The sequence below is a fragment of the Diuraphis noxia genome, unplaced genomic scaffold, assembly GCF_037042655.1.
Source record: "Diuraphis noxia isolate RWA-SAM2 unplaced genomic scaffold, SU_Dnox_SAM2 contig0004, whole genome shotgun sequence".
NCBI lineage: Eukaryota > Metazoa > Arthropoda > Insecta > Hemiptera > Aphididae > Diuraphis > Diuraphis noxia.
Window position 1 is genome coordinate 29,507,995 of NW_028301714.1, and position 21,773 is coordinate 29,529,767.

The following is a 21,773-nucleotide window of genomic DNA, read 5'->3' on the forward strand; positions in this document are numbered from 1 at the left end:
ACCTGGTTCTAAACTCAATTCATCGTTTAATTTCGCTGAATACTGGTAGAGAGCCTTACAACGAGGTATTTTTATGTTTTCAACGTCATCGTCATCATCGGCATCGTCTTCGTCGCTAGAGAAATCATCTATATAACAAATCCTCCTGATTAGTATACTATAGCTATGGACTGACAAACAATACCTACTACAAAATATTATAATGTAATGAAATGTAACCTAACCTATAATGACCATGTTTAATGATATAAAATTATGCAGATGATAACATATTATGAGAGTGATATAACAATCGAATAATTTTTTTTTAATTTTTAATGAACCGATCATAGTTTAATTGTAATTATATTTTTCTTCATTTGATAACACGTGGTCATATTATTGGAAGCATCACGGTGGTACATGGTTATCAGTTTATCACCTGATAGTTAACAACTACAATTTATATAAACGTTATGTTTATAAGATCAAGCAAGTACTGAATCATATTAATTATTTTAGTAAAAAACTACTTTAAAATAAACCTTATCATACCTATTGCATAAGTCAACGAAAGACAGTTAGATTTATTTATAGTAGAAGAAATATATTTCTGGTTTTCCGACGAATAAAATATTAAATTTTTTTTTTCACTTTAGGGCAGCTCAAGTTGAAAAATAACATTGATCTCTTTATAGGTCATGCAGAAGGTATATTAATCTGATGTATCTAGATTACTTGAATGTACTTATATTTTATGCATATTCAATGAACGCGTAATAGGTATATACCTTGTAACTTTTTGTACAAACTTTTTAGAATTATTTTATTTTGGAAATGCATTTCCGTAAGCTACTATTGATAAGCAATTATTAATATTCATAACTTCTGGACAATCATTTTCAGCTTTCATAAATAAAAGGATGTAGCTACTTGGTATTTTCAATAAAACGAAAACCGTTAATTGTTCTCCTATCCTGTTAAATCATTATGCGATAGATATCTGTTTAAATTATGCGATGAATCTGCATTCTTTTGTGATTATAAACAATCGAGACAGTTTATCGATAAACAGCTATCATAATAATAACTCTTCGTGGAGAATCGCAACTACATTTTGGTGGTAAACGAGAACGTGATTTTTGGTGAACCATTTTTTGTTTTCGAAACAAGTTTCACACAACAATTATCAGATCGGGTGAATAAAATAAAACAATACACCGACGATCGATATAATAGCAATAACACGGAAATCAAAATAATTCGTGTTAAAAAAAATAATTATCATCATAGGTGTTTATGGCACTAATTGACTAATTGTGTGAGACTTCTGATATTTCAATAGTATTATGACGACGACGACGATAGGTACGGTTTTTCTAAGAATTTCCATCGAACGCTTTTTTTCTATCGACCGTCGTCTGTCTGTCTAAACATATATAACAACGAGTATGGACCAGATTGGAACTTGATCCAGAGAGATTCGCATAAGCAGAATGGAAAAATTGCCCACCGATGTCAGTACCATCCGCGGATCCTCGATCTGACCACATGGACTCGTTCAGCAGGGCATCGATGGGAGCTGCGGAGGACGTCAGCTTCTGGCACACTGATGCGGGCATCTGAATAACGGACAGAAAACATTAATAAATCATGATGGTTTAAGTTTTATGATAAATCGGACGTCCGAGAATTGGGCGGCCACAATTAACCTTTGTTTTTTTTTTTTAAAAGAGAAACCGGTAACTATACTAAGCTCTTATAATTTAGCATATTTTTTATAAAAGGTACCACGACTTGAATATTTTCTAGAACTTCCTCATATTATACTTATTTGGGGACATAATATTTTGAGGGTATCACGAGGTTTATATTATCACTAAACCGTATATTAATTAAATGTTTTTTAATCTCATTATTCCGAGAAAAAAAATGTGGCTTATTATTATGATTTTTAACCAAACGTGTATCATACTTTATACGTAATTTTATTTTATTCAATGGCTTAATTGAATAAATGAAATATGCGTGTATAGATTGAACTTATCCAACTTATATAGTTACAAGTTATTTTGATTGAGTTTTAAATATATGGCTCGAATTCCGGTGCCATTTAAACATATTTTCGCCGTGGCCCAATATCCGGTCAGTGCGATATATAAAAATATTTTGTAAACGAATTGCCGACCGTCGAACAATTCTCGGTGGGCGGCAACGACCGATGTTCGCGATCTGCGTGGGTACATACTTTGAGTACAGACATCTGATGTCCGTTTTTGTCTCTGGTCGTCTCGATGTGCTGCGAGAACGTGTTGGACGCGGAGGGCGGGTGACCTTCCAGAGTAGCTAGTGCTGTAACTATTTTATAATTGACCGCTTCTAAGTACAGTATCATTAAATTCGTCTGAAAAACAAAGTGCGCACGTGACATGTTAATATTATTATAATCATTACACAGGCGTTGAGTGTGTTTTTTACTGCTACTTCAGCGTAACCCGACTCGTACGCGCCTTTAATAATTGAAGGTGGCCAAGACGAGATGATAGGTATGATAATTTAAAAAACAAATCTAAACGAAAATTGGTGTGGTTATTCATGATATTCTACAGGGTGGTACACTGAGCATGCTCGCTACACTCATTTTTTTTTTTTTTGTCCATAACAAATTATTCAAATTAATTCTAAATTTTTGGACCTTTTTAACATACTTTATGGCTGCTGGTGCGTAGAATTTAATTCAAAAGTAATAATATGTAGGCAATTCACACAGCATGTATCTACACCTGAGCTGTGACAATATATGAGTTTTAGTTATTGAACATTATGTGTGTGTGTGTGTCTTCTGTATCGCTTTAAACTCTCACAAACGCTCATGTCAATACGCTGCGGCCAAAAAAATATATTTTTGATTGTATAGCTATAAAAACCACTAAAAACTGTAGTTAATTGAATGTTATTATTTAAATATTTAAAAATATTATATCTTAATTTTAAGGTTCTATAAAGTTCAAAATTCCAAACGAATAATAGCTCCATGATAATGTGTTTAGAAGATATGGCATCCATGATAATTTGAAAACCTGAGTAGATAACTGAAAATGGCGTGATCCTAAAATAGGTACCTTAAAACAAGATTAATTTGAATAAATTCGATGAGTTAAAAAATGTTTAGATGAGCATAATGCTTAAGTGGATTATCCTGTATATATTTATGTGCGTTTCCGAATAAGGAAGATCCAGTTGTAACTTGTAATTATACAACGTTCCGAATCGTGGACGGGTGCGCCCGACGCCTGCGATGGTCCCGATAAGGACAAATGATGCAGTATAGATACAAAAAAATTGTGTTCTGGACTAACGTGGTGAAGTTTTTCGTAGACGTTTTTGTGCGAGTCGTCATGTTTTAAACCGGAAGAAGCGTGGTGGTGCATCGCGTTGGCCAGCGTGTCCAAGCCTTTTTTACTGCGCCGCTCACGGTCCAAATCCTGTCTAACAAGCTGTAGTATTTTCGTCAATGCCTAAAATATTATAATAATATTTTTATTTTGTTTTTATTGATAATTAATAATTATTATTGTTATTTCGGGAAAACGCCCATAAAAAATCACTCACGGATATTCTTCTCTTTTTGTTCATCGCCAGATTCGTGTGTTCCGGATAAAAGTCGGGCAGCACTTGTACGCTCAGATCTTCGTCGTATCGATTCACCGTGTCTGTGATTATTGTAAAATCTTGCGACACGTTGCACTCGTACGTCGGTTCGCTGAGTCGCGATGACAACTAAAAAACAAAACCCAGCAGTTTTTAAGTATACGAATTGGGTGAGATATATAAGTACGACGATGAAGTTACCTGAGAAATTTTCGGAACAAGCTGTAGATACGTCTGCGACACGTGATGGGCGTATTCTTTTAGCCTCAGCAAACGTTCTTCCTCTAATGTCATGAAATTCTTTTCGGCGTCGTTTACAGACATCTCCCATTCGAGCCTGTGAACAGTGTTCAAGTGCTTATTATTATACAAATAATAAATCATGGGCCTCGCCGTATTTAACCAAGGTTATACATTCCAATTTCCGCAAAAATAAATTAATGTATATTTTTAGATAATTTTTGAGAACCCCTGAACTTAAATCCATCAAATCGTAATAATTACGATGTACACGCCTCACCACACCTCGCCTTTTATAGTCTCTATATCATAATATCAAGTATTAAGTAATATAATTTTACCACTGTATTTCCCAACGTACGTATATGGTGTTAGCTGAATATATATAATAATAATAATACACAGCATATAAGCATATTGGTATAAAAATATAGCTATTATAGTTGTGTATATGTTAAAAGAAATGAAGTTTTAAAATTTGATTCTTAAAAATGTATTACTTATTGCGTAAATAGTATGCAATTTAAATGTTAAATAATATAACATATGACACTAGTTTAGCGTCAAAGTACAATCATAAATTATGAAAGAAAATTACATAAAAATTACAAAAATGTTAGTATGCGGTTAATTCTAATACGTAATAATATAAGGGGTCCTTAAAAAATATATTTATTTATTTTGACGGAAATTTGAACATCATATTATAACCTATTAGTGGAATAATAACACTATGATAATGGTCATGACCCGAGAATCTCTCGTTGAAAACTAAAACTCCCAAAAACAATGTGGTCAGTGTCGGTTGATTTGGGTCCAGTTTAAAAATATTTCCTTCATATATTAAAAATATCAAACACCACTTATAAAACTACACTAAGTGTTTGTACATTGGTATATGTATTCCTTTTTTTTATATATATTTTTTTAGAATATCTGAATATGAATATTGCAAAATCACAAAGCACTATAAATACAAAAATTATTACTAAAACTAAAAAACTCATTTCTGCTGATAGTATTGGTTTAGTATGTATACCTAGTACGCAATTAAATAGTTCACTCACTGTAATGGACGTATTAAATTTTTATCAATGATAAATAATTCATTAAATTCATACAAAATAAATTATAATATAAACTTTTTATGCTGTACTAAGTGAGTTTTTTTCCAACTACTATTAGGAAACTTGCAAATTTACTGAGGTTTTCCAACAATTATACCCCCCGTGAATATAAAAATGAACCATCCTTGACGTTGAAGATTGGAGCACATTTTATAGTCTAAAATATTATATGAATACAAATCTTAAAATTAAAATCCACACATCATTGTTTCTAATAAGATGCGTTTTTTGTATCCCTCAGAATCTAAAATAAAATATCGTATGCAATAATGTAATTTTATCAGTACCTTCTTAGTACTAACCTACCTATATAATATTAAAAACATTTTTTTTTTTTTTAAGTTAAATATAATATTCTCACTTGGCTCTAGCTGTTCGAACACAATATGTATAATATTCTGTATAACTCTTTTTTACAGACTCTTCCAATTTTTTTTTTTTGTTTTCCAACTAAAAAAAAAAACTTGCTTATTATTTTGGCGTATAACATATGACAGAAAGCTAAATACTTACTTTAGTAGCATCTTTGATTAAATTCGAATTACTTGTGAGGATCGAATAAGAAGCATCACTAGTCATGTCTTGAACTTTTTCGTTTTCTCTAGCCACAGTGAAACTTTCTTTTTTACTTCTTCGTTCATCGGTTCTCCATTTGTTCATACACTTTTCTAATTATTGAATACATCAAAGTTAATTTTATATCTATGTAATATGTTCATCATGCTTAACTTTTAGCTTACATAATATTAAATCGCCTACATTAAAATATTGTTTTAGAAATGTTTTATTTACAACCAGTATAATTGATATAATAATATTATATCACTATCATTCAGAGCATTGGAAAAATAAAGGCTAATTTTAAATAAATTTTTAAAAAAACTTCTAACTTATACCACTGTACTAAGAAACTTTTTTTTTTTTTTTTAGCTTTCAGTTTAACTATTACAGCTCAACAATTATATGAAAGACATAACAAGATAAAGTACTATAGAATACTACTAAGAAACTTAAAACACAAATATGAAGTTTGAACATGTTTTAATATGAGTGGTATGGAGGACAATTATTTAAAAATTTTGTAATTCAATCAAAATCATATAGTAAGAATAATTTTTGGTGGAAAAACGCTTGGTAGTTCAACGAAATTCACAACGACTGCAAGACTTATAGGAATATACATATTTTACTATTTACGACGTAGTATAAATTTCTAATAAATCGTTCTTTTTTATTTATTTAATACATCTCTAAGTTAAATATCTTATTTATTACGCACCAATGTTACTATTAATACTTAATTACTATTTTTTTCTCCATTATAATGCAACTTACTGGTTTTGCTAACATTGCATTCAACTGTTTTTTTTATTCTACAATGTGTTTCTTGCAAATTCTTAAGTGGTTTCACTATATCGTCCTCCAATGAATTAGCAATACAACGGTGTGCTTGACCATCGGTTTCCATCTCTTTACCAATCACTAACCAAGCTTTTTGTATTGAACCGACGCCTTTTTGTGCTGCTTTCATGAGTTTTACAGAAAGCTTAGACATTGTTTTTGCATAAAGCAACTCAAGTTCCACTCTAAATTGTTTTACAAAAAAATATTGTAAAACATTTAATCAAAAAATAAGCGATAGTATAATTTTATTAATATCATAGGTATAGATAATAATAATTCAATACGACATTTCTGATTAAGTGTATTGTTTAGAGTTTATACCTTTCTTGCATAATGTTTCCAAGTTCTTTGCAAAAGTCATTGCCCTTTTTCACAAATTTACGCAATTCATGATATCTTGAATGGCCCTAAAATATTTAGCCGATTAAAAACACTGCCCACTCTTCGTGAGCTCTCTCCCGGGAGGGTGTGTTTCGAGGTTGTCTTGATCACATACACTTACCATAGTATCGAAGTCGAATCCTCCTCTGAGCGTATACCTCAATTTGCCCTTCCTGCTGCCGGACAGGCTTCGTTTATCTGTGCTCATTGCGACAGAATGTCTGCGAAACATGAAGAGTACAAATATAATTATAATATTTCAACAAAATCGAATTCAGCTTTCTAATAAGCACATAATAATATTATGCGTATGTATATATGTAGTACATAATATACAAATGCGTGTGTGGTGGTGTGCGCGCATAAAAATTGAAAAGGTAAAATTAATTTTTGTCAATAGACGAAACCGGTTAAGCCGGGCACTCAGCTATTGTAGAACCCTCAAACAGACGCCGATTTAGGTCTAGTTGTTTTGAAAGTAATGTCCACTCTGGCCACCATCAAGATACATCCGAACAAGGCCATCTGCTTTCTCTGAGTTGTTAACAACGCTGCGCATTGTGCTTCTTTTTTTTTAATGAAATAATTGATTTAATACTTATCAAAATCATCGTTTTCTACCTTAAAGAATAATTCTGTAATTAATGGATTTTAGCACGCTCTATTAATCGGCAGAACCACGCGGATTATACATTCTGCGACCACTACACGCTATATAACATATAACTATGATGTATTGCTGCGGCGAGATGTAGCACATTCACCTCGGCATTTTAAAGAGAAATTTTCTCGCACATCAATACGATGTCTGATTACTATAATTCAGCTCTATACTGACAATAATGGGCTTCATATCTGGAAAACCTGTTCCCGTGACATTTCAGAAACAATACCGAGTACTTTGAACAGAAAAAAACTGTATACTTGAATGTTGCATAAAAAAATCTATTTTTTGCTATTTATTTACAGAGAATAATAATACAAACGTATTATTTCCACTATAGAAAACATTTTTAATTTAACGGTATTAGACCACGACTAGTGCGTACATTTGAAGTTCTTTTACAGCACCACATTTATAATTTAAATTATAAAAATAATTAATTAATGTTATGCAAAAAAATTTAAATTATTTTTTTTTATATTTATTAATAAAATAAAATTCATTAAATTGAAGTTCATCAAAATGAAAATCATCGTAGTAGCAGTGGGAGTGATAATTATTTTAAAGTGTTATCGAATTTCGAGTACGTGAGTCTAATAATTGTATAATAGTTAAGCAAACTCGGTTGTAATAATTAACCTTTAACATTACAATTTGCAGCGCGCTAGGCTTGGAAACAACAGAGAGTCAGGAAAATACTCAATGAATACTTAAATATGTATATATATATATTTATATATAGTATAGAAACCTAAATTCTCCGAATAGTAAATTGAATATTTCCATCCACCGTGACTTGTTATTGCTAAGTGTTTTACAAACTCTAAACGAATTCAAAATAATTTAATTTATTGCTCGCTCACTTTTCCATGAGCACAAAAACAAATTTAAGTATTTTTGTAAATCAATAATAAAAGTATAAAATAAAATTATAACAGATGTTCATTGTATACATCATTGGTTGTTTTTTGTATATACGCGTGCATTGGAGTGTAGTGCTAGCTCATTTTATTTATAAGTGTATGTACACATTTATGAACTTCGTTCATATAACACACACACGCATATATATATATATATATATATATATATATATCAGTCCCCTCCACGGGAAAATATTTAAACATCGTGGGGTAAATTATATTTAAACTTCTGCACGTGTAAAGTATATTTCGCACAATGATCATCGATGAATATTCAAGTTAAAAAGTCACGAAAATTAAGTACACAAAGTATAATATACTAAAATATACGATAAAAGATAAAACTATTATTTTAACGTATGGTCTATATTGACATCGGTATCTACATAAAATCCCAGCTGCGACCATAATGTTCTACGTACATTAAAAACCACAAGTCTACTAGCTGTAATTTAAAAAAAATCTTTTGTTTTGTGTGGTAAATGAGCGCGCTTTCGTTTCCCGTTAATACGATTTTCGATTTAAAACAATTCCAACGAAAATACTTATTATTTAAACGTCATAATAATAAATAATGATGTGCATTAGTCGAATAAGACTGTCAATGAATGAGAACCTTGTTATAAAAGAAATAAAAAAATAAGAAAAACAATAACCTATTGCTATCAATCACGTATAAAATAATTAAAACATCAAATTGTCTGTACTAACACGTAATTGGTTAAAGCTCGTGACACGTGTAATTTCGTGTGATAAAAATATAATGAACTCGGCGTGATACTACGATGACGTTGAAAACGAAAATTATTATTTAATTAAATAGGTACCTATAATGGCTGATTATGTAGAGATGTTGCGTATGAATCTATAATAACGATGGTGTTTTAATATATATTCTTTTACGAGTACGGTACATCGCGTGTCTTCGAAATAATAGTGTATAAACATTATCATTACTTTCTGTTGCCAAATAAAATCTGTGTGAAATCACGAGAATAAAAAAAAATATGTATGTCATGAAACAGCGGCGCATGTTTATAGTGTATCCATAATCGTTGTATATAATATAATATATACATGTATATTACCGACGCGATAAAAGCACGATCGCGTGAAATCGATATAAAATCTGATTATAATACATCTAATCTATAAGGTATCTCGTGTTCCATCATAGTATGCTGTGAGAGATAACCAGCAGAACGAAAAAAAGATATTATACCAAAAATCGTTTTTGTACCGTCAGATAATACTCATATAGTCATATCTTATTATAGTTTGTTTGTGTCCTATGCATATTATAGGTTCTTACTCGAATTTGAATACCAACCTTGGAGACTCAATCGGTCTCAACCTCTATCACTACTAATAAATAGTATACTATTATAGTGTAACTATAATATAATATTATTATTTTAATATCAAAAATCGTTCTATAATGACAATAACCGTCCAGTATCTCGAGAACGATCGATAAACGATCGACAATAAAATATTATTATTCACAGTCGAGTCTCAATAACTCGAATCTCGAGGGGAATAAACATATAATTCTACTTGTGTATTTTTTGAATTATACGCTTCAAAAACACTTCAAGGGTAAAGAATCAAATTCGAGTTTTCGAGAGTCGTTTATAATATTAATAAACAATATTATGATAATATGCCCTATTTAACAATATTATTATCATCGAGAGGTTCCTTACCCGAGCGGTCCGATTGAAGAAAATCGCACACGGCCGGAACGAGATGGAAAAAGTCGCACGAAATTCAGGAAGTCTTCGGGACTTTGGAGTGAGTTTCACGGGCGGGCTGCAGACGACCGTCGAGACGCGCACATGTCGCCGGCACGGTAACCTGCTGTTCGCGGAGTACTAAACCTCACCACGGCACGGCGGACCACTTGACGATCGTTTTCCACGTAGGAGAACCCGTTCGGTGTCAGAGGCGGTGGCGGAAGTGCGGTCGGTTTGGTGGCCGACGGAGAGAGGGGCACTCAGCGAACGCACTCGCGCACTAGTGTTGTTATATTATCATGTGGCCGCACGCAGCCGTCCGCGCACTTCCCCCCGTCGCACCACCATCGGTTTATAAACAACACGAAAACACAATACATGTATACTCTGTATTATAATAATATTATAATAATGTGTCTATATTTTTTAAGGCTACCACGTGATCAGCCTTGTATGTGTTTTTTTGTCTGCTCAAATTTGTTTCATCCTTAAGGATGTCATACTATTTTGTTTTCTTTCTCTGATTCACGTAAAACATAAACAAAACGCATTCGAAATCGCCCATGACAAAAATCCTGCAAGAGAATAATATTTTAGAGGGTATGGCATCGATTTACCTAAATATTATCTCAAATCAATTTAATATTGATTTAATAAATATCCAATTTTTATTTTTATTATTTTTAAGTTTTATTATTATTTTTAAATTCGATTAATACCTTTAAACCCTCAACAATAATATTGTTCTCAATATTTTTATAATTGGTGATTTAACTTAACTGGTTACTAAAAAATTATAAAAAAACGATTTTAAACAACTGCGTTTTATCTATACGTAATATAATGCATGCAGGTCTGAGAAAACCAACATTGTGCTAGTATCCATATGTTTGCTGTTAATAATTAAACTACTTATGTCTAGCTCTAATATTTTTTCCTGTGAATTATAAGCATTTAAAGCTTGGAAAAGCCAATATCTTTCAAATTGTGATCGGTACTCGATATGTATAGAAGAACGATTTGTGAATATGGTCGTGAAAATGCTATTGTCCATCTCACTCTACTGTAGAGATTACTACAACTTAAAAAAAATATATTCATTTATGGTCGTCACACATCCTAGGACCACCTCACCTATATAATATACGCCTATATGCTTATAACACAACTCGTCATCTAAATAAATTAACTATTTCCCGCGAACGACGTGATAGCCCCTCTCCCCCACCGGAAGCAGAAAAATAAATATGATACACGTCATATTATAATACAGTCGTAGTCACAGGAAATGTCAATACAATAATATTATGGCATCGATAACACGTAGTTTTATTCTGCAGTAAAATAAATAAACATCAATGCGCTTACCGACTAGCACAATTTAAAATAGTGTACATCTGGCGCATACTACTGTAATTCATAAGCGTTCCCACGGCAATGACAACGTCGTACGTAAATCGTATCAATAAAATATATAAAAAAAATATGTTCCAGTGGATTAATCGTGCAAGAAACAGAATTTAATATAAACTAAAAATTAAGGTTAAAATAGGCCCACAACGCCGGGTTATAGGTTCATTGAGCTCTGGGACACCAGACTCTCTTGTTTCAAAACATTTTCAATTGGGTACCACTTTTTTCCATGTGTTATGTAATTTAGTAACTACCATTTAAATTAATACAAAAAACTTTTAAAATTCATATGACTAGCAAAAATAATTAGGTTTATGTTTACACATATTAAAAACGATTATTATAACTTTTTCAAACAAAATATATATTATTACCGCAGTAATAAAATGAGTTTTAAGTGTAACACGCTACAATTATAAAAAAAAAAAATGTATCTCACGTAAATAGGTCAAAAACACCTAATATAAATATTAGATGCATGATAATATCACGCATTATTCACAATTATTCCCACTTTCGCTTAATAACAAATTTTCCATATTGTTATCAAACATACATTTATTATGAATATTCATTTAAACATTTTTACTAAAAAAATTTAATGCATCGTATCTGTAAAATGCTTTAAAAAAAATATTTTGTACAAAGAGATGGTCTTCAGGACCGTGTCCTGGTACACCTTTTCTTCCAGATCCGAGATCGATTGTAAATCGTTAGTAACACGTGGGTTGAGTTGTATAAATATTTGCTTATACGTTACAACTTATAATTATAATTTTAAAGATAATTCGTAATTCGCATCGTCAGTCAAAACCACGTGAACTAAAACAATATCGTGCACTTCCGATATTTTATTTTGAAAAATTTAACTATGCTCAAATAATATTTTACCTTTTCATAATATTATTATGTTTTCCTATTTACCTATTTGATCCCCAAGCCATTTAATACGATTTTCCAGAAAACATAGCTACACAAATTACGTACTAAAGTACTTACGTACGTATTAAAACTGAAAAATAAACTCTGGTCCTATTTACCATATCAATTCAAATGATTCAAGCACTGGTCAAATTATTTAACTGAAATTACACATTTAAATAATTATGCACTATTAATTTAATATTTAGTATTGAAATCGACTTTTCTAGAAAAATGTTGAAAAATTAAACTTGCAATCGGTTGAAATGTAAAAATTTTATGTACTCGTGAAGTTTTTTTTAATGCTAAAAAAATTTAAATCTTGAAAATCTTAAGTGTGATACATATTGTTAATGCTGTAGCCTGTAATCCATTCAGACCATGTGTTAGTTTCTATGAAACTGATTTAAAAATATTAATTTCTTAACCCGCAGTATACATATAGTAAATACTAAATGTTAATGATGACTTTCGAATTCTGAGACATGCTGCAGCAGTATGATTTAGAACATCATTATTCATTGTATTCGATCGAAATAAAATATTCCAGTAGTGTTCAAAACCTCTTCTACTTTAGGTTTATATACTACCGGTTTATTTTCGATATTTTGTCTATGGATACAATTTTGATATTAAATTTTACATTCATACAGTTACGTAGTTCATTTTTTCATTTTCTATAGGCAAAATATTTAATACGTATTATTCAACAATGATCTGAATTATTTAAATAGATCCATATGTAAATTAGCCTATTCTCATTTGCCAAATAATAGTAAAAACTAATACTTAGTATCAAATATAGTATATTTTTTACTAATTGTTCATTCTAATAGTTAATATTTAGCAGATTTACAATTTTTTATTTAACTTTATATTGGTTATTATCTGTGTATAATACAGGTAGGTCCCATAATTATATAATGCAAGTCGTCAATATTTTATGATGCGATAGAATACTATGAAACTGATAAGAATTTTAAGTAATTTCATCATCTCTAACACATCAGTTATTATACATTTTTTTTTATGTTTGATACCTACTATTAACAAGCATTATTATATTCGATGGCAATATATTTTACTATATTATAATTTATTTAATAATAATAATATACATTATTAATATGATTAGTAATAATGTTACCATTATATGTATATTACAAGACCAGCATTTTAAGTATTAAATAATACATACTGATTGGTGTAATTTTTATTTTTATTGATTCAATTCAAATTGGTGCGAAGATGCAGTTAACCAAAATATTAACGGTTTTCTATATATAAACAAGCGCATAAATATAATATAATATTGTTATCTCAATAATAATCGTATTTTATATTCATAAATATTAATTATGAATGCATCATTACTATCCGCTAGATCATCAATGTTTATTTTAAAAATTAACAGAATAATATTGTAAAAATTAAAGCGCTGAAAAACTATGGCAGTGATATTTCTAAATACTTTCTATCGGTGAAAAAAAATACATCGCACCAAAATAGCGACTGTTATAATATTGTATAATAATAATGTGTGCAGTTGTTTTCTATTGTTCTGTAGTTGGTACGTCATTGTTTAATAATAAATAATGATAATTAATTAATAATTAAATGATTTTTTCAACGTTACAGTGAGTGAAGAAAAATCCGCAGTACGCGCACCTTACATACTCGACTCTTAATATCTTGTTTGTTCAATAATTGAATCCATAATCTCTATGTACATGTGTTCCTGTTATACAATTCGTTGGTATCGCAGAGTGCATTATTTGTGCAAGCAAAACTCGCAAATTGCTGTGTAATTTTTATCAGTGGTTTAACGTGTGAAATTGAAATCAGATCGTTTGAATTGAACTACCGTTGTCACGGGTTCGTTCGATTTTGGATATATAGGTAAACACGAACTATTTAGAACAAAATCCTACATGGACATAATATATATATATATATATATATATATATAATTATTATGCGCAGTGTATCAAATCGAATGTTGACATATTATATTTTTTTTATATCCATCCCGTCCAACGAGTTCTAGATCGGGCAAAACCACAGACGGCGGGTATAATAATTTTACGGTATACCAGCTATACACCACCGTACAATATAATATGATATTGCGTTTCCCTCAATAAAATAATATATCAACAATAATGATTTCTTTTTCTTATGATGTGTGTGGTATATTGTGAGAAGAATTCAAAATAATATTTAATTGCGTATGACTGTCATATCACTCGACTTACATTTTTTTTGTTTTTGTTTAGTTTGACAATTTACCGTCATTCTAGACAATTTTACTAGGACTCAGTACGGTCATGGAAGTATATAATATTATTATTATTTTATTAAAATGATAATACTGCACATACTCGGCCGGTTAACCGTTGTTTATCTATATAAATATATAAAGTCTAAAAATTATTTGATTCACATTAAGCCACGTGGTTTACTTGTTGAATATTACAACATTATATTTTATACATACCTACACCATGCGTGTTATGATATAAGCTATAATATTGTGGTGACATTTTATGAAAATCAAAACTTATGTGATCATTTCAGATGAATCATGAAGTATTTTTCGTGAAACTTTAAAAATAATTTAAACATTTTTTAAATTATCCCGGAGCTTAATATATTAAACACGATTCTCGTAAATAATTACGTTTTTGTAATAGTCAACGTGTAAAGAATCAGACCGAGGTTGTGATTTGGATAATTGTTTCTGTTTAATTTTATCGATATTATATAATCTGCTATTATAATTTTTAATGCTGACCTAGAAGCGACAAATCGTCGTGGTTTGTTCTATAGCTAAACGTGCAACTTGTTGACAAAAACAATAAAATCGACACGTCTACGCATCTTCTTCGGCTTAGCCAACAAAGCAAGATAATTAGATGAAAACCATACTATAGCGTATTCTTTATATTACATTTTTACAGTTCACAAATTAAAATATGTAGGTAGATAGCAAACAATTTGGCTGAGAGTCAGAGTTTAGCGTACCTATATGTCCTACACACATTATATAACTACCCACAACCAAACCCACGTGCTATTATTCAACAAATCCTTAGAGTATTTCCTTTTTAGATATTATATCTTATAGTAGTGTCTCAGAGTTACAATTTACAATCAATTAATTCTCTTACAATTTATTAAAAAAATAACTAATATAATATTTTAAATATAGTAGCATTCAAAAATACTGTAGAACTTTATTTACCCGACCATATTAGTGTTGTATAATCATTGACGTAGTTAGTACTATTATAGAAAACTATAATATTATAATCACCCAACAAATAGTATTAATAATTTTAACATAACATCAACTTTAAATCAAATGTAAATTATTCAATAATTATTTTAAATATAAATAACATATTATAATAAAAAAACCCCAATAATACTTTTCTTTATACCTTACGGTATACATTATTGTACATAAACAAGAAATTAATTTACAGAAATTTTATGTAAATTATCTACCTACCCTTTTCCAATCGAACATCAATAATTATGTATACGTACTTGGCAATCGAAACATTGCAGGTTTTTAAAAAATAGTGTTGTAACGCATATATATATATAAGCCTTCGCTCGTTTATAAAACTAACAATATTTTATCTTCACATTATGATACGTTCCTCAGTGCTTCTCGGCCTTTTTTGTTATAGAGGCCCCCTGAATTTAATGTAAGACTGTCAAGGCCTCCCTAAAATTGTTATTATTATTTAATAATAGTAATCTAACATTAGAATTTATTGACAATGATTAATAAATTAATTAAATATTTTAAGGCCCCTAAGTCATATAGCCATGGCCTCCTAGGGGGCCACGGCTCCCAGGTTGAGAAGCACTCTTCTATATCACAGACAACAATGACAATATGGTTTTTAACTCCATGTATACCATGATACGAATAATAATATATTAATATGTATATGACTCAACAATGCATTATTAGTATACTTTAAGAAGGTTTTAAGTTCTATTAAAATATTGTGAACACATAATTTACAACGATGATGAGCATGAACTCATTAAGTTGTGCTTTTTTTAGGAATAAAGATTAACTGAAAAAACAATATTAATTGATAAAAAAGTAGTGAGAACAAACGAAAAATGAAAATAAATTACTAAATTTCCAAGCAGTAATCAATAGGTAGATAAATCTATTACAGCCTGAGGCCTGACTAGTGACTACTATCTATGCATATTTACATCTCCATTAAAATGCCATATAATTATTTAATTAAGGATATTTTGTGTATTTAACATCAATAAATAGTTTCAATATGGCCTTTGATATAAAAATTAAACGAAAACAAATAATAATAATATAGTAAATTCAATATGACTATGCGGGCTTATACCAATTTAGAAAATGTTCACTTTATCGCTGTATTATAATTGCTAAAGAGTAAAGTAAAACGCTACTGATTACGAAACAAAAAAACTCGGCCATTCCAATCATTAACGTTACGCTTTTTATATTTTATTAAAAACAAATTTAAAAAAGTAATATTACACTGAAACTGTATAGTTGGTCAGTCGAGTAATAATGTATAGTAAATTAAGTATCTACTCATACTAAGCACCTTAATAAATCTCAAGGAAGAAAATATTTCGAAATAATATATGAATCAAATTAATTAAAAGATCGCTGTATATAATGACAATATAATAAGCTAGCCATTATAAGCCATTAAATACAGACAACCTGCAGCTGACTGCGTTGCATTCATTTTTTTTTTTTATATATACATACAGAAAGTTCATAACTACTTAACGAGAAAAATATGCTTTTGCTAGTTGTTTACCTATTTATTATGTATTTAATATCTCATATGAATCTATTTCCATATTTAGTTAGTTAAGTAAAAAAAAAAATATATGTATTACTATACATTTTTCTTTTAACTATTAAATTCTCAACTACGTGTCTTATCTAAACTTAAACAATATTAAAAATTATATAATAATATAAGTAATACAAAAACCATACTTACTAATTTTGTCATTGTACTTTTTTCATAACTAGTATGAAGTCTACACGATTTTTGAACGAGTCTCAGACGGCTCTGGTGAAACAATCATGGCCGATGATTGTTTCAAATAGTTTTTGGACTTCGTTTTATATTAAGTATACAAAAGTGTCTATACTTTCTAGTTGTATTTGAAGTACACTACATAAAATGTATAGATTTATAAATGCATATTTTTTTTCCCCCGAAGTCTGTTCAAGAGAAGTCCATCATATCAATTACAATTCGATCGTTTCGCTCATGTTCAATTCGATGAGCTTGAATCAAACGTTCACTTTACGGCACACTCTTTCAGGACAGGCTTTGCATTTAATACTGCAATTGAACTCTTGGAAACACCCGATGAATTAAACAAAGTCCTCGTGGATTTGGGAGAAAAACACCGCAAATTTCGTCTTACGGCTGAACATTTCGAGGTAAATAAAAACAAAAATTATCCATAATCATTTTGCCAAAGAATTAATTCAGTAATTTATTAGTTCGATTTTTTAAATCTGGTTATTATTCATGGATTATTGGATTAGGTAATTCATTTTTTGCTGACGATAATGTATAATATATTCAATAGAAATACAAAATTAATCATATAGTAATTCATAATATTGATAATTATAAAACCTGTTACAAAATAAATAGATTTTTATTAAACGAAATAATCAATTAAGTTTTATGTATAGAATTAATTTATATATACAGTACCTATTACAGAAAGATTTAAAAAAAATTGATGCTAATTAAACGTATGACAAAAATTGTAAAAAATAAATGGATAGTAAATAATTTAAGAAATGTACTCATTTAAAATAAATAAATATTTTTACCATTACAATTGTTTGCATAATCTGATTTACAAATTGGCTGTTTTGAAATTTTTCAAAAAAGTCGGATTTTTGAAATAAAACTGAGAAAATTTACACTATAAATATGGCGCAAGTGTTTACAAATTATATATATAAAAAAAAATTGAATATCGACTATAACTAGTTATTGTATAAGTCAGTTTTTTCTGTTACACTTGTAGATACACAAAATTTATTTTTATTGATATTTTTAATAATGAACCATAAAATTCAATTATATAAGAGTTATTACTTATTCAATATTTGTTTTAATATGATTTTTACCTATGTGTTGTATAGAATAATACATTTTAAATAAAATAAAAATAATTTTCTGAAAATCAAAGTATGACTCAATATATTATAATGATAGTTTACATAAGTACTCATATATTCATATCAATACTTTAACAAAGAAGCAAATAATTACGTATTCAACAAACTAATTACTATTAAAATTAAATATTGTGTGAAATGTGGAAGTATCATTATTATTTACATGTATGTTAATTTCGTGCCACTAATCATTAGTGACTAATGTAATAATAATATAAGCTGAATATATTTTCATTGGTCTGGTGAGTAATTAATAATTAAAACTATTTGGTTATTTTTGTAACGATGCAATTAATAGTAAATAACATTATTATTAATATCATTATATTGGGGTAATGCGAAAAAAATCAAATATTAATAAAATTCAAGCATTTCAAAACATTGCTCTGAGGAAACTCATATATTCTATTTCTTTTTTTCCTGTACAACAAAAAAAAGTTTGAGAAGCACTAGACTAGAAGACTAACAACTGCAAATTGAGGTAACATTGTAATATTAATGTATTTACATATTATAGTCTCTACGATCACACCATAATAAAAAAAGTGATAAAATTGAGCAAAAAGAAGATTCAAAAGTGTGTGTGCGGATATCGTAAGTTTTAGTAAGTCATAGAAATGCGTTTAAATTACATAACTGTGTACAACTCGCGGAGTAACTTATAAGAACGTGTCAAACGATCTAACGGAAATCCGATCGGACGTGCTGCATCTATAGGTAGGTAAGTAGGTACGTAAATGGTTAGGTTAAGTACCTATATAATATACTGCATGTATTATGTTTATGTATATATACATTGTATAATATATACATTTTAAATTATAAACTATTTTATGACTATATTATTATAATAGACACTCGAGCGCGTAAATGTATTACGGTCAAGTCTGCTTCAGAAAGAACGTTCGTAATAATTGAATATTATTATTATATATTCATCTAATATATTATAATATAATACAATAGATTCTTTTTTTTCCAATATCGACAGTTTCAATTCTCTACGTGTCACTCGACATAATAATGATAGGAAGGTAACTTATTATATTCTCGTGTCTCAAATTGTATTGCCGTACGACTGGATACGTGTCATACCGGGTGATTCTTTCAACTACAGTTAACTAGCATTTTTTAAAACCTATCATTCCTTTTTTTTCTTATGCTACAACAATCTACAAGATGATATTCTATAGTTACAAATTTAATTTCAATCCAGTTGTTGCTGATGAGTTGTAATATTGTAAATAAGTTATAAAAATTAAAAACCATTTTTAATTAACTGTTACGAGAAAATGGCTGTTCTAATTGTGGTAATAAAATATCACCTTTAATATTAAAATTATATTATCGTAACGATAACGCGTAATTTTCGTCAATCTTAAATCGAATATACTATGACAGCAGATTGAAAGTGCGTTTTACGAAGAAAAATAAATGTCACAGTTATAAAAAAATACCTACCTGATAAGCATCCCACAACATTTAGGTATTAATATGTATTTAATAAGTAAATTCCTCCCTCCATCTCGGTACAAGTGTCTGAGGGCACCGACAAATTGATATCGTACATCATTGTTCTGTGATAATAGTAAACGTCATAACAGCTGTTGTGATCATTAATAATTGTGTGCTGTTTGTGTTTTATGCAGGTCGTCAAAGACGTACTGACACATATGATTGAGGATCGCTTGCCGACAGACGAACCTGCCAGATTTGCGCTTATGGCGGATGCGTGGAAGCCGTGCATAACCTTGGTGATCGGAGTTATCATGGATTCCGCGACCGCCACGGTTAATTAAATTGCGATTTATACGGCGGCGACGACGACGACGACGACGACGATAATATTATCATCATGGTAGACAGTGTATAATAAACGTTTATAGACATGTGTATACCGTATACCACGTGAAGCCTTACACTTAAATTCTTAAACAGTATAATAAACAGTAACACATTTATCCAATATATATATATTATATACATATATATCTAACCTAAATTGACATCCTATTGGAGGCGGAGATGACCTAATTTCGGGATTTCGTCGCAATGTTCGCGCACACCGTGACCGTCAGCGCGGACAATGCCTACCTTTGATTTATTATTATACCGCACGAATAATTAACCGACTAATTATCGTTTAAATACGAATCACGATATCATCATCGTATCGTTTCGGAATGACTGGCAACGGTGCACTGCTACAGGAAAGGGCGTAGGTACCTATTTAATGTACACAGGTACCTATATGAAAAAAAAACCGATGTGTACATAATGTAAACATAATTTCGACAGGAAGAGTTACGGTGGCATACACATAATATTATACTATAGGTACTAACATCTTATTATATTATACAGAGTGATTCACCGAGCACGCTCACCCCCGATTTGTCCGTCGATTATGTAGAATTTGATCAAATTCTGATTTTTGGATGTTCTAGCATAGGTATTTAAATTAGATGAATTTTTAAATGCTCATGGCTTATTTTTAATATTTAAAAAATACTTACCTATATCTGGTGGCGATAAAATTTTTTATTTTCAAACAAGGATCCCTTTTTTTTAACCAAAAAGTTGTTAAATAGATAAGTGTTTTTAAAACATTAAATTATTATGTCTAGATTTTAATTCAAATAAACATTTGACCACTACATTATTATTCGTTGAAACATTTTAGAAATCGATAGTATTTTATGATTTATACAAATATTATCTGAATACGTGTAATAAACACTAGCCTATATTGATATCATATTAAGTAGGTACATATATTTAATATTATATTTGATAAATGCATAACCATAGTCCCGTTTCTTTAAAACGTATTGTAATTGACTGTATAACACACCATCTTTATAGTTCATAAGGCTTAGAACTCTAAAAATACTTGTTCAGATTTTGATTTAAATATATTGATTAAAACATTTTGAAAAAAAATATATATATATCTCAATAAAAATGCAGTCAAAAAGAAAAAATTTATTGACACGGGACTATATACTTATGTATTTGAAAATATTATTTTATTATAAAATAATTTACATAAGTTTAAAGATCCCAAAAATCATAACTTATTATATGGAT

The 21,773-nt window shown here is 29.6% G+C and overlaps 2 protein-coding genes across 4 annotated transcripts in view; one reads left to right on the forward strand and one right to left on the reverse strand.

Moving 5' to 3' along the window:
• Positions 1-10,272, reverse strand: part of Nost (Nostrin) — a 10,649-nt gene extending 377 nt beyond the window's left edge. Inside the window, exons 1-12 of one of the 2 annotated variants that reach the window (XM_015519261.2) lie at positions 10,076-10,272; positions 6,904-7,003; positions 6,723-6,808; positions 6,333-6,583; positions 5,511-5,665; positions 5,359-5,447; positions 3,832-3,967; positions 3,592-3,759; positions 3,339-3,497; positions 2,228-2,383; positions 1,493-1,601; positions 3-128 (exon numbers count right to left, since the gene is read on the reverse strand). In XM_015519261.2, the coding sequence (XP_015374747.2) occupies positions 3-128; positions 1,493-1,601; positions 2,228-2,383; positions 3,339-3,497; positions 3,592-3,759; positions 3,832-3,967; positions 5,359-5,447; positions 5,511-5,665; positions 6,333-6,583; positions 6,723-6,808; positions 6,904-6,990 (1,522 nt within the window). In that variant the 5' untranslated portion in view covers positions 6,991-7,003; positions 10,076-10,272. Of the gene's footprint in view, positions 1-2; positions 129-1,492; positions 1,602-2,227; positions 2,384-3,338; positions 3,498-3,591; positions 3,760-3,831; positions 3,968-5,358; positions 5,448-5,510; positions 5,666-6,332; positions 6,584-6,722; positions 6,809-6,903; positions 7,015-10,075 lie in introns of those variants that run through there. The other variant, XM_089225336.1, reaches the window with a different exon arrangement.
• Positions 10,273-10,404: 132 nt separating this feature from the next.
• LOC107169503 (globin C, coelomic-like) lies at positions 10,405-20,651 on the forward strand. 2 transcript variants are annotated; one of them, XM_089225337.1, is made up of 4 exons: positions 10,405-10,480; positions 17,495-17,606; positions 17,699-17,924; positions 20,333-20,651. In XM_089225337.1, the coding sequence occupies exons 1-4, from the start codon at positions 10,405-10,407 to the stop codon at positions 20,480-20,482; spliced, it is 564 nt and encodes a 187-aa protein (XP_089081463.1). In that variant the 3' UTR covers positions 20,483-20,651. The 2 variants fall into 2 exon arrangements, with proteins under 2 accessions (XP_089081463.1, XP_015374743.2); XM_015519257.2 differs by lacking the exon at positions 10,405-10,480 and having other exon boundaries at positions 17,506-17,606.
• Positions 20,652-21,773: the final 1,122 nt, after the last annotated feature.